This window comes from Anastrepha ludens, chromosome 3 (genome assembly GCF_028408465.1).
Source record: "Anastrepha ludens isolate Willacy chromosome 3, idAnaLude1.1, whole genome shotgun sequence".
NCBI classification, from domain to species: domain Eukaryota; kingdom Metazoa; phylum Arthropoda; class Insecta; order Diptera; family Tephritidae; genus Anastrepha; species Anastrepha ludens.
In genome coordinates, this window is record NC_071499.1 from 28,773,573 (window position 1) to 28,786,093 (window position 12,521).

The following is a 12,521-nucleotide window of genomic DNA, read 5'->3' on the forward strand; positions in this document are numbered from 1 at the left end:
TTCGCTGGCAACAGCGGTGCAGTCACCATCGCTCCGCGCGTGAAAGCTGTTTTAAAAGTGTGTTAGGATTTTGCAGTGGTCAAAACTATGCTGATAATCTTTTTCCGACTCTCGAGGCATCGTCCACAAGGAATTTGTACCTCCAGGAAGGACTGTAAACGCGGCATTTTACAAAGAAGTGCTCCTTCGGCTGAAAAACCGCGTCGCCCGGGTTCGGCCCGACCTCGTCAACTATTGGACCCTTCATCCCGACAATGCGCCGGCGCACACCGCCTTCCTCTGCACCTCTGCATTGGCCAAGATGGGGGTTCCGGTGCTTCCCCACCCTCTCTACAGCCCAGACCTGTCCCCTCCGGACTTCTTCTTGTTCCCGCGCCTGAAAAGAGAGCTGAAGGGGAGGCGTTTCGACTCCATCGAGGCGATCCAAAAAACTGTGATAGCCGAATTGAACGCGATTCCGGCGGATGAGTTTAAAAAATGTTTCCTGCAGTGGAAGGACCGCTACCAGCGGTGTATTGACACTCAAGGGTCCTATTTTGAAGAATATTAGTTGTATGGCGGACCCTATATAAGCCAAAAGGTTTAATAAAACTGCTTAAAAAAAATAAGCCCCATTACTTTTCAATCAAACCCTGTATATGTGTAAAATAGCTACATCGTTCAACCGCTTTTGGGTCATAGTTGCGCGAAGATAATTCTTCAATCTTCGGAGAACTGAAAAAGATCTTTTGTTCGTACAGAAAGAGTCAGGTATAGTAGTCATCAGTAACTGTACAAATTTTAAATATTCATTTTCGCGGAAAAAATCAGCAATATCCTTTAATTTTTAGAATAGCAATTATGCATAATCTCGTCTACTTACGAATCTTATGATCCTATTTAACATTTTTCTCTTGATTGAAGTCTGCTTTGTTGGCACTTTCACTCGGTGATGCCGAATTTTTATTTGATTGCGAAAAATTGGGATTATTTTCGAGAATGGTAACACAAATGACATGTCAAATGTGTCATAATTTACTTAAAAGTTTGACATTTACGAAATGGGACGCTATATTTCCAAAGTGGTGAGTATACTTCTTATTTTCTGATTTTCACATCGGTGGCTACGTCAATAAGCAAAATTGTCGGATTTGGGGCTCAGAAAATCCACACGTTACTGTAGAGAAGCAAATGCATCCACAACGAGTCACTGTTTGGTGCGGTTTTTCGTCTGGCGGGCATTACCGTGACATGCTCAACGAGTTGTTTCCATTAAGAGGATGACATGGACGACATTTGGTTTCAACAGGACGGTGCAGCAATTTGTCACACTGCCAAAGTTACACTCGAACTTTTGGCTACCGTTTTTGAAAACCGAATAATCAGCCGAAATCCCGATATCAATTGGCCGCCTCGGAGCTGCGATTTAAGCCCGTTGGACTATTTTTTGTGGGAAGCTGTTAAGGACAAATGCTATGCGAACCATCCAGAGACGATTAATGCTTTAAAACACGAAATCGAAGTTGCCATTCATGAAATTGGAGCCCAAACAATCGAAAATGTGCTTAAAAATTGGGTTTATAGAATGGTCTACTGTAAAGCCAGTCGTGGCAGTCACTTGAACGATATTATTTCTTATTCATAAATGACAATGTTCAATCTTCAAAATAAAAAAAAAAGTTTGAAAAAATATTGATTAGTTTTTTTTTTTATAGCCGATTCAAAAAGCAAATTTTACATGGCCCACCCTATATTTATCCATTTTATCGGATTTTCCGGTGCACGAGTAGCACTCAATTTCAAAGGATTTTACCGGCAATGCAATTCGTGGTGACCACGAATACGTATATGAAATGACAATAATAACGAACAGCTGATATACGCATACAGAGAAACAGAGAGGCATGAGAATTTACGCTGGTTCAACAAAGGTGGCGCTTTTAGCTAGGTTAATTCACATGGACGGACATTTGAAATGTAAAATTTTGAGAAAATGTTATAGTTTGTTTTGGTTTTCATTAATTTTATTGTTCTTCAGATAAAAATTGATCTTTGTTTCAAGATTCCGAGTATTGGGCACCCTATACCAACAACATATCTTTCGCCGGCCCTGTCGACTGCAAAATTTCATTGAATAAATAATAATATTTGTATTAACCTTTATAGAAATATGCATACACACGCACAAAATTATTCGCACAGCAACTAATTTTTCAAACGATAAGCTGTATCTTCAGAAAAAATTTATGTAATTAAAAATGTTATGCTAAGAAATTTACACAAATTTATTATGTATTTAAAACCAACATAAACTTAACAAAACTTTACTCCATGAATGAAAAATTAACAAAAATCACAGAATTCTTCAAATTTAAATTCTAAACCTCTTCTAAATTATTCACACAATTCAATTTCACAAATAAAATACTAAGTTCAATGATATATTAAAGTAAAGTGATTTATTCATAATACCAACAATAAATACGAGATTACCCACGTCTGCCGTCGACATGCATCTCCATACCATTACAACACCTCCACCATGATTGTGACTGTACTTACTGTATCGCTTTTATCGAATTCGCTATTGGGTTTTCTCCAGACTCGAATCCGTCCATCCGTTTGTAAAATGTCGCTGAAAATGGCGTTGCTTGCCTTATTTTTATATTCCTTTGTGAACTCTATCCTTTTATTTTCATTGACTTTGCTGATGAGTGCTTCCCTTCGAGCTATTCGTGACCTATACCCGGCACGTCTCATGACCCTGAGAACTGTTTTCGGATGGACTTTTTTATTAATTTCTTCAAAAAGTTTTGCTACTACTTGCGTTGTTGTAATTTGTGGATTCTCTTTTATTTGTCTTATTATAAGGCCTTCATCACTCAGGCTCAATTTGCGAGGTCTTCCAGTAAGACATCGGCGCTGCAGATTTATTTCCCCTTTAGAACGTTTTATTATGCTATAAATAGTAAAACGACTTCGATTCAACGCTTGGCCGATTTCTCCACATGATTTGCCCTCATTATACATTTGCAAAATTATTTTTCTTTCAGCTTCAGTTGTGTTTGCTTCTTTCCGACCCATGATGTACTAATATAACGCCAAAGCAAGACTTGAAATGCCAAAATAAGTTGAGTTTCGAATGCTCTTATTCACAACGGGACTTATTCGAAAGCATACATAGGTTGCTTTGTTAGAAAAATTAAATCAGTTAAAATTTAAAACTCATACTTTGTATGAATAATTCTGTCCCCTGAAAATATGAGGAATCGTATGATTTTCGTTAATATTTCATTCTTGAAGTAAAGTTTTGTTAAGTTTATATTAGTTTTAAATAAAAAATAAATTTTGTGTATTTTTCTTAGAATAATATTTTTAATTACATTACATACAGCTTTTTGAAACCAAATTTAGTGCTGTTTGAATAATTTTGACAGTGGGTGTGTGTGTTAATATATATCAGATCCTCTAACTCCTAGTAACAGTAAGTACAAAATATACATATCTTTTGAATTTGTCACGTTGATTATCCTTTTTTTTTTTAATTTAACCAGTTTTTTTTAGAAAATTGGCCGAAACTCGGATTTGACATCGGGACAAAAGCAACAAATTGCAGTTCTTTTGAAAGCCAAGAACCTGATTTATGCAGACATAGCAAGAATCGCTGGAATATCCAAGGCGTCTATGGTAAATATTGCCAAAAAGTGGAAAAATACTCAACAACGTTTTAGCGGTAACTTGAAACTATCGCCAAAATTGTCCCCGAAAACGCATCACCTCAACCAGGTAGGATCGCAAAATCGTCCAAACAGTTCCCTGGAACAGAAATGTTTCAAGTCGGATGATTTTAAGAGAGGATCAGGAATCTGGAGTAAATATTCCGGAAAGAACGTTACGTCGACGTTTATACGAAAATGGAATTATACGAATTTGCAGACGACCAGCAAAAAAGCCAAAACTGACACCGTGTATGCGAAATCGGCGGAAACTTTGGGCACAACTTTACAGAGACTTCGACGCGGAATATTGGAAAAAAGTAAGCTTCATTATCATTAAGGGGACCTGGTGGTCTAGAAATTTCAAAGAATCTATTTTTTGGTTTTTCGATATTTCGAAAGTATAGTATCTTTGGAATATACTGTGAAATTTTCATGCGGAAGTTCCCAATATTATAGCTTCTACAGCCCAGTAACTATGTAGAGAGCGGTCCGCGCGCTTATGTACCTCAAACTTTAAACTCATTGATCTCGAGACAGCGGGGATGTAAACAAAAAAGCTATTCAACCGAATCACTTGAAATTTGGATATATTGTTCACAACATGTATTGCTATGGTCGGAACTAGAATAATTTTATTTAAATAATTTCCTATTTTTTAAACTAAAAAACTAGTGAAAAACCCCCGATTATACGAACTTTTTTTTCAAAAGTGCGCCATTTTTCAATTTTACATTTTTTCGATTTAACACAAATGTCTGTATGCAAAATTATGAATGGCAAAATTTTGTCGATATAACTAAACACAAACCCACGCAAACCGATGTATTGTGTAAATATGTAACCAAACGAAAGCAGCTGTTTTCTACGGGCTCAATTGTGTCTATCTCACGACCATCAGACAGGGACTACGGTAACGTCCGTGAGTGTGGGCACTATTAGGCAAAGACAAATCAACAACGCACTTTCTTCGTGTTGCATTTTTTTGTGTATACGAACAAAGACATCGTTGCTCGTCTACTGCGCGTCGCGTTGCCCTTCCTCTTCTTTTCTCCCTACCGACCGCATCAATATGCCCGTTTCCATTTACCAAAAATTTAGTGATTGCGACCATATATTATTATTTACTCAACGGTGTAACTCAAATATAGCTTTTTCTTTCTTTTTTTTCAAATCCCTAAATTTAATTTAAAACAAACAACTTTTCATAATTTCACAATTCGTTCACCATATTTGTTTTTTGTTTTGTTGTAATACCACACTTTACACTTTTTGTTGTGCATTTTCTTTTCATTTCATTCGCCTCTCCCAAGTGACGTGACAGCCAAAGTTCCCTTCACAAGTTCGTTTTTTTTTTCTCAGCATAGCTGTCAAGCAAACCTTATAAATCTATCATCCTTGATTTCATTCATAAAGGCAAGCATATATTTCTCAAAGTAAGGCTCGTTCATTCACTTACCACATCGTGAAAAGATTTCAAAGGTGAGCTCTTTAACAGACCCTCATTCGGCTCTGAGCGAATTTGACAGAATCGATTGATGGTCACGAAACGGGTTCTTTACGAAAAAACATATACATGTATAATTGGCACGTACAACCTTTTTGGTGTGATTGTGTTAGTGATATACAAACAAAAAAAAAAAAACAAAAAAATAACCAATCGCACTTCGTTGCTATCTGGACAACGACTTGAATTGGACGAGTGTATGAATGCACGTGAAAATGATCGTGCATAATTCGGCTGCCAAATCCACAATTAACGTGGCAACCAAAGTTCCCCTCACAATTTTCTTTTACCCCATAGTGAAATACCAAATCTGGTAGTCTATCATCCTTGGGTCTGGCCAATATCAGACCGTTAACCGGCTCTCAGCGAATTTGAGAGAATCAGCTGATGGGCTGACAAATCAGGGGATATCTTAACAAAAACAACTGAGATTGGGCGGCGGTATACGAAAAAAACTCAACACAGTGTTTGCTCATGCTGCTGCTCTGCTGTCTGAATAACGACTAAATGAAAGAGTATATGAATATGTCCTTGCATTTACCAGGTTTGGCCATTAGCTATGGTGAAAAAAGTCTGTGCAAGGAAATTCGGCTGCCACGTCACAGGGCCCTCGGCAGCCGACTTAGCGCCTGGGCGATGCTACTACTAATAACATTCCGATGTCCTTCGATTATTTCTGTGATTTTATCGACATTTTCGACATTACGGACATGTTCTTTAACATCAAAAATTCCTGAACGGAATTGAGAGAGAGAGAGAGAATACAAGATATCGATCAGTATTGCCATCTACCATGAAAATAATGGATTTATTTGCTGCCACACTAATATTGTGTCGAGCTAAAACAGCAAGTGGAATTACCTAATATAACTAACGAAATCACATTGTTACAAAAACAAATATAATTATGGTATGTTTACATAGACTGAGTTATCGCCATTTTTGAGCAGAGCACGCAAATTAGCGCTCTTCAAGCAACACTGTTTTGTAAATTGTTTTTGCAATGTAGACGAATGACTACAATAATCAAAAATGAAGGCTGGCAAGGGGAAGTAGAAAAAATTGATTTATAAAAAAATATTTAAAATTATTCATTTATTATCGTTACATTTATTGAAAAAAAAAACAACAATACTAATAATTATAATAATCACAATGTCACAAAGAAGTATCTCAATTTCTCAAATTATAGGATAGTTAATCTTTTGTTTGACTGTGGTAATCTAATTACAGTAATATGTTAAAAGTAAACATAATTTGTCTTCTGTAACTCAGACACAAACCACTTATTCGATGATGCACCGGATCAAACGATCCCAAAATCATTCGCTACCTACACGAACATATAATACACTTGACTCTTTCTAACAAACAGCAACAACTTTTCATAATCGTATAATCACCTACGACGACCGATCATTCGTCCCCTCTCAATCCATTCCAACATTCAAATTTACTATAGCAATTCTCTTTACTAACAGGCTGTTAAATTTTTCTCTCTCTTTTGTTTTGTTTTTCCTTTACCCGTCATTCGTTTGTACAGCCCTTAAAATGGTTAATACAGCAGCTACAATAGCATATCTAACTTGAAATTTAATTTTATCAAGACATTTATTTATCTTTTCACTTACCATTTCATCACACATTACACAAAATGTTGATCGTTATTGCAACTACTTTGTCAAACGTTTTTACCCGTCTGCTTCAAACAGAAATTATTCCGCGACGCACAGCATAAAACACAAACTAATGCATTGAATCGACAAAACAGACTGAAGCCCGAAAAAGAAATAACATGAACGAAAATGTGACCCGAGCCGCTGAGAAATTTGTACAGCCCGAACATGGACTATGCATATATGTACATACACACAAACACATGTGATTGCTGCGAGTATATCGTATAAAGCACGAGATGCCAAATATCCAGCAACATTCTGAGCATGCAAGTATGCGCATACACACATATGCACACATATACACACGGAATTGCTCTTTTCAGAGTAACTGATAAACTTAACAGCACTCTGCAGCTCAAGTAATATGTAGTTATATCAGAGAATGTTAATGCAATGAGAAGGAGCAAATGTTAAACGAGCTTTTTTCGAGTTCTAATTTGTAGATTCATAATAAGGTCATTTCAAATTCAACTTTGCTCACGAGTGGCGAATTGCAGATATTTACCACGCGAGTGACGCGAGTGGAGGGTTTCTATATTTACTTACCACGCTAGGACAGAAATTCAGATTTTTTCTGCGTTTACCATACTACTGAGGAAGTTCATAAGATTTTTCGGCACACTACTAAGGAAATCGAAGCGAATAAATTAGCGATTAAGAAGACCGCGCGGCAGTTAGTTTGTGGTGCAGAAGCTAAAGTCGGCGGAATTATTCGTTTTGTTTTTTGGCACGTATATAATTCAGGTTCAAGTCCTGAAGTCATATTTTTTTTCTTGCACATTTTTTTTTTTACAATTCAAACCAGGAAAGTTTGGTAAAATTTTTGAGTTTATTTTAATTAAAATTTCTTTAAAATACTGTTTTTTTTTTGTATTTTATAAATGGAAATTTCTTTTCGGTATAAAATAGTTCATACTGGATATGACCTGACTTTTATATAAATCAATCAAAACAGAAAATATGTACATATATCTATAATCTATTTCATCAAATCCAAATTATATTGATGAGAAAATATCATTCTAATATCCGTCCAGAAAGCCAAACGCGCATACACACATGCATATTCATATAATTACGCATACAAACTTTCAACTAACGCAGAATATGTGCATATAAAAGTACGAATCGAATAAATGAGTGATTTAGAAAAGTTCATTAATAATTGTAGTTTAGCTCAATCGTGAAAGACGTGTCGTGTATGCAGTAAATCGTCTCATGTTTGACTCAGGTTCAAATCCTGTGCACAGTTTTTTGTTCGATATTTTTATTTCATTTTTTATATTTGGTTTAATTAGAATTGATTTAAAATAGTGTATTCAGGTTTTTCTAATACCTGTTATTTAGAAATTTATTTTCTATATAACATTATTCATACTTCTTTTGAATTAATTTATATGTAAAACAGCCATAAAGGCAATCATATGAATATGCATTCCTATATTTAATCTCTTCAGTCAAATCTGAACTACTTACATACACATATTGATGAGAAAATATTCTAATATCCATGGATGCATCCAGAAAGACAAACGCGCATACACGCATATGTATATAAATATATACAAACCTTCAACGAACGCAAAATGTATGCATATAAAAAACAGCAACTGCGACCGTCTTCTTGTCCGTCAGTGAAAAGATGGGATATGTATACCCTATGAGCAAAAAGAACCGGGAAGGTGATGTTGACTGTTTTCTTCGATTGCCAAGGCATAGTGCACCATGAGTACCTTCAATCGGGCCAGACAGTCAATAGAGAATATTATTTATCCGTTTTGAAACCTTAGAGAGATGCTGTGTGTTGGAAACCCCCGGAAATGTGAGCAAACAATTCCAAGATTTTGCATGATGATAACGCGCCATCGCACTGATCAAAGAGAATACAAATCGGCCTGCCGGGGGTGTTTGGAGGACTGGGTTAAACGTTGGCACATGTGTGTTGCTTCAGACGGGTCAAATTTTGAAGGAGATAATATAAATTTGCCTTAAATTTAACTCTGTTTTGTTTAATTTAAACATTCCCGGTACTTTCTGATCATAAGGTACATATATGCGGCTTTGCGGACAGCAATGTGTGATTCGCTGGAAGTCGCATTAACTCGCGACTGTCGCACAGTTAGAAGACATATTTACATACATATAAGGGTGCATACATACATACGGAGGAGCGGCCACTCGACATGACAAAAATTTAAGATTTATCAAATATTGGCAAATAATTCCACGCGAAATATTCCAATATTGACTATTTTCGAATGGTCGCGAAAATTGGCATATGGGCGGCTCGATTTATGAATGAAATTGAAATATGAGCTCTAACTTATGAATGAACTTTTTGTTTTTCTTCTAAATTGTTCAGCGCCGTCGCTGATAGAATCATGGCCGCTGCGACTGCGTCTACGAATGTATTTTGTTTTTGTAGTCGCTAGGCTTAGATTTTAGCTTTGGGCGACATGCGCATGTGAGGTATGTGTTTTTGTTGTGTTCTAGAACATTTTAGAATGTGTGGTGGCAAAGCGGCCATCGCGTTGCGCTTGCTGTTGCTTTTGCGTCTATCAAAGTATTGTGTTTTTGTAAGTACAATATTAGGAATATCGACTGGTGAAAGACAAAAGTACACGGAAGCAAGAAGGGAGCGCTGTACTCGCGCATATGTATATGTATGCTTGAATGAATATATGAATACAATTATTTTGTAGGAAGTTTAGAAGGCAAGTAGGTATATATGTATGTATGTATATATGCTAGGACATAAAGTCGGTATATATGCATACATAGAGCAGAATTGTTTTTGCACTTGTTAGGAAGAAACTCGTTCACTAGTGCGTATGTGTATTTGATTTCTTGTAAGAATGTGATGTGCTGTGACATGTGTACATACATAAGTCAAGGTTATTTGGGCATACTTGCATATGTGATATGATGTTCTTGCGCTTGTGCATTATTGTTTTTCATATACAAATGTACATACATACATATGTATGTAAATGCTGTCGAATACATAAACTATAAATTGACATACAATATAAAATAAGTGTTGATTTATCTTAAACCGTTCTTTTTTTCTGAATGCAAATACCTCCTATTGACATGTACATACATATTATGTACTTATGTATATTTCATATACCATCATTTATTTACATATAAAGTATACGTTCATTTATGTACATATGTGTGTAATGAAAAACTTCATGAATTACTTTCAGAACTTTATTAAAATTTATTCGCGTCCCGCGCATGCACAAAACCTTTTGTTCACAGGCGCAGAAATAAACGCTCTGCGTATTTATCCTCCCCACGTGACTCGCCATCAATTCTCGGCACAAATTTTTTTTTTCGTTTTTAAATTTTTTTTTTTTTAATGTAATCGTAAAAAAATTTGTAATACATTTTATGAATCCGCTTAACATTTCAAAAGTAACAAAATGGTCAAAAAATAAGCAGTCGAAGAAATAAACGCACCGCCTATTTTTCCTCGCCACATGTTAGACTCGAGTTCAATTCCCGGCGCAAACCTTTTTTTATAAATTTTTATTTTTAAATCGTTTTTTTTTAATGTAATTGAAAAAAAAAATATGTAATAAATTTTACGTATTCGCTTATTATTTCAAAAATACGAAAATAGTAAAAATTTAATTGGTTTAATGTCGAGGTGAGAAATGTGTTGTGTGTTGAGGTGAAAAATGTGTGGTGTTTCTAATTTTTGTGTGGGCAAAAGTCAGTGAGGTGTCTATAAACTCGGTGTGCTAAATGACCTTACTACAAATCTTTCAAATCTCAATTGTACTAAAAAAAGCTCACAGTAACATTTGCACCTTCTCATTGCATTAACATTCTCTGGTTATATGTACGTTGGCAACATTTGGGTAGTCTGGTTCTCAAAATTTTAAATACAGCGCTGCTAAAATTTACTTACATATATACCCGAATGAGTGGTTTGTATGTGCCATATATATATGTACTGCCCTTTTTAGGAATTCGGGATAACTGTACCATTGGCAAATGAGTGAATAGAAACGACTTTTATTTTGTTAAAAGTAGTTGTGGAAATTATAGCACGAATTTAAGTAAACGAATTCGAATGACACATTCTTTGGTAGGAAAATAATTATTATTTCTTTTGAAGGTTTTTGATTATGGATATGAGGGCTTAAAGATTACATAAGGTTCGGCAAAGGAGCTAGATTATTCTAGATTATTTTTTGAATAATTGTTTCTGCGCTTGCAATAACCTAGCCTAACTTTTCATTGTAGGTTATAAAATGTTACTCTCTTCCCCCACTTTCCTCTCACTACTCTCTTATATTTCTCTAGATTGAAGTCAAAATTTCAAGGTTCGGTTTGGCCATCCGAAGCAAAATTGTGAGAGTAACTTCGGCTGCCATATCATAGGCTGTTCGGCAGCAGATTTATACTTGCTCTTTTCACACACATACACATCTTCGCACACCCGTCGAAACCAAGTGTGCCCACACTCACCGACGTGTCTGTTTGATTTCAGATACACAAAATTGAGCAAAACTTATACCCGTATGGCAACTTAAAAAAACCTGCTTTGTGTGTAAAATTGTGTTTGCTTGTATCGAAACAATGTTGACATTCATATGTTTGCATGCATACTTTTACACACATACATGCATACTTTCACACAATTACAGTTTCTCATTGTAGGATAACATTATTTTAAACATGGCTTTTTAATTATTTTAATACAAATATTAATTTTTAGAAGTTCATTTTGTTATTGATTTTAAAATGTACTGTTAGGCAACAACACTGCCAGGATGATAGATTACTAAGTTTGCCCAATAGCTATGGTGAAAAACAAAATTGTAAAGCGAACTTCGGCTACCACGTAAAGGGGGTGATTCGCCGGCCGAATACTGTACGATCATTTCACATGTATTCACGCACATATTTACACATTTGTCAAATCTCTCGTTGTTCAGACATTGTGTTATTTTTTTCGTATCGTAATCCCTTTCCGTTGCCCGTAGGATACACAAAATTGAGCAAAACTTATCGCGTAGGAAACAATTGCGTTCTTTTAGTTATATATGTACACAGTACAACGGTTTGTGTGTGTATGTGTTTGGTTGTATCTACACAATGTTGCCATTGATATTTTTGCTTACACACTTTTTCACACACCCGCGTTGTCAGTTACTTTTCATTGTTTAATAAACCAAAGCCAAAAACCAACAAATGCAAATAGTTCATTTATCTATAATTAACATTATTTAACACTGTTTTTAAGTTATTTTAACAAAAATTAAAATTTTTTAAATTTATTTTGTAAACGATTTTGAAATATACTGTTTGGCAACACTGTGCGGTGAGAGAGCTGAATCAACTGACAAGATTCTACGGAAACAATCCAAAATGCCACGTCAGTCATCTACGATACTACGGAACGGAACGGTGGTGAGAATTTATTTACATGGGGCTCTCTTTAGTTTCCTAGTGTCAGCTGATACAGGCGTACGTTTACATTGGTGAGTGTAAGCACCATAACTCCTGCTACATCAGCTCAGTGCTCATTTACACAGGGAAACATTTTGTTCGTGGGAGAAGGATGGACAGGGAAGAGAGAGGGGATTTTGCCGCCCACACTAGCAACTCGCTTTGTGCTTC

At 35.7% G+C, this 12,521-nt stretch overlaps 1 protein-coding gene across 12 annotated transcripts in view; it reads right to left on the reverse strand.

Moving 5' to 3' along the window:
* The window catches only part of LOC128857269 (uncharacterized), a 112,448-nt gene that overhangs the window by 23,258 nt on the left and 76,669 nt on the right, over positions 1-12,521 (reverse strand). For 2 of the 12 annotated variants that reach the window (XM_054092949.1, XM_054092947.1), the window contains exon 3: positions 2,542-3,232. The exons of 6 other annotated variants lie outside the window; for them this stretch is intronic. In XM_054092949.1, the coding sequence (XP_053948924.1) occupies positions 2,542-3,063 (522 nt within the window). In that variant the 5' untranslated portion in view covers positions 3,064-3,232. Of the gene's footprint in view, positions 1-2,541; positions 3,233-6,833; positions 6,981-12,521 lie in introns of those variants that run through there. 4 more of the 12 variants (XM_054092948.1, XM_054092953.1, XM_054092950.1 and 1 more) reach the window with 4 other exon arrangements.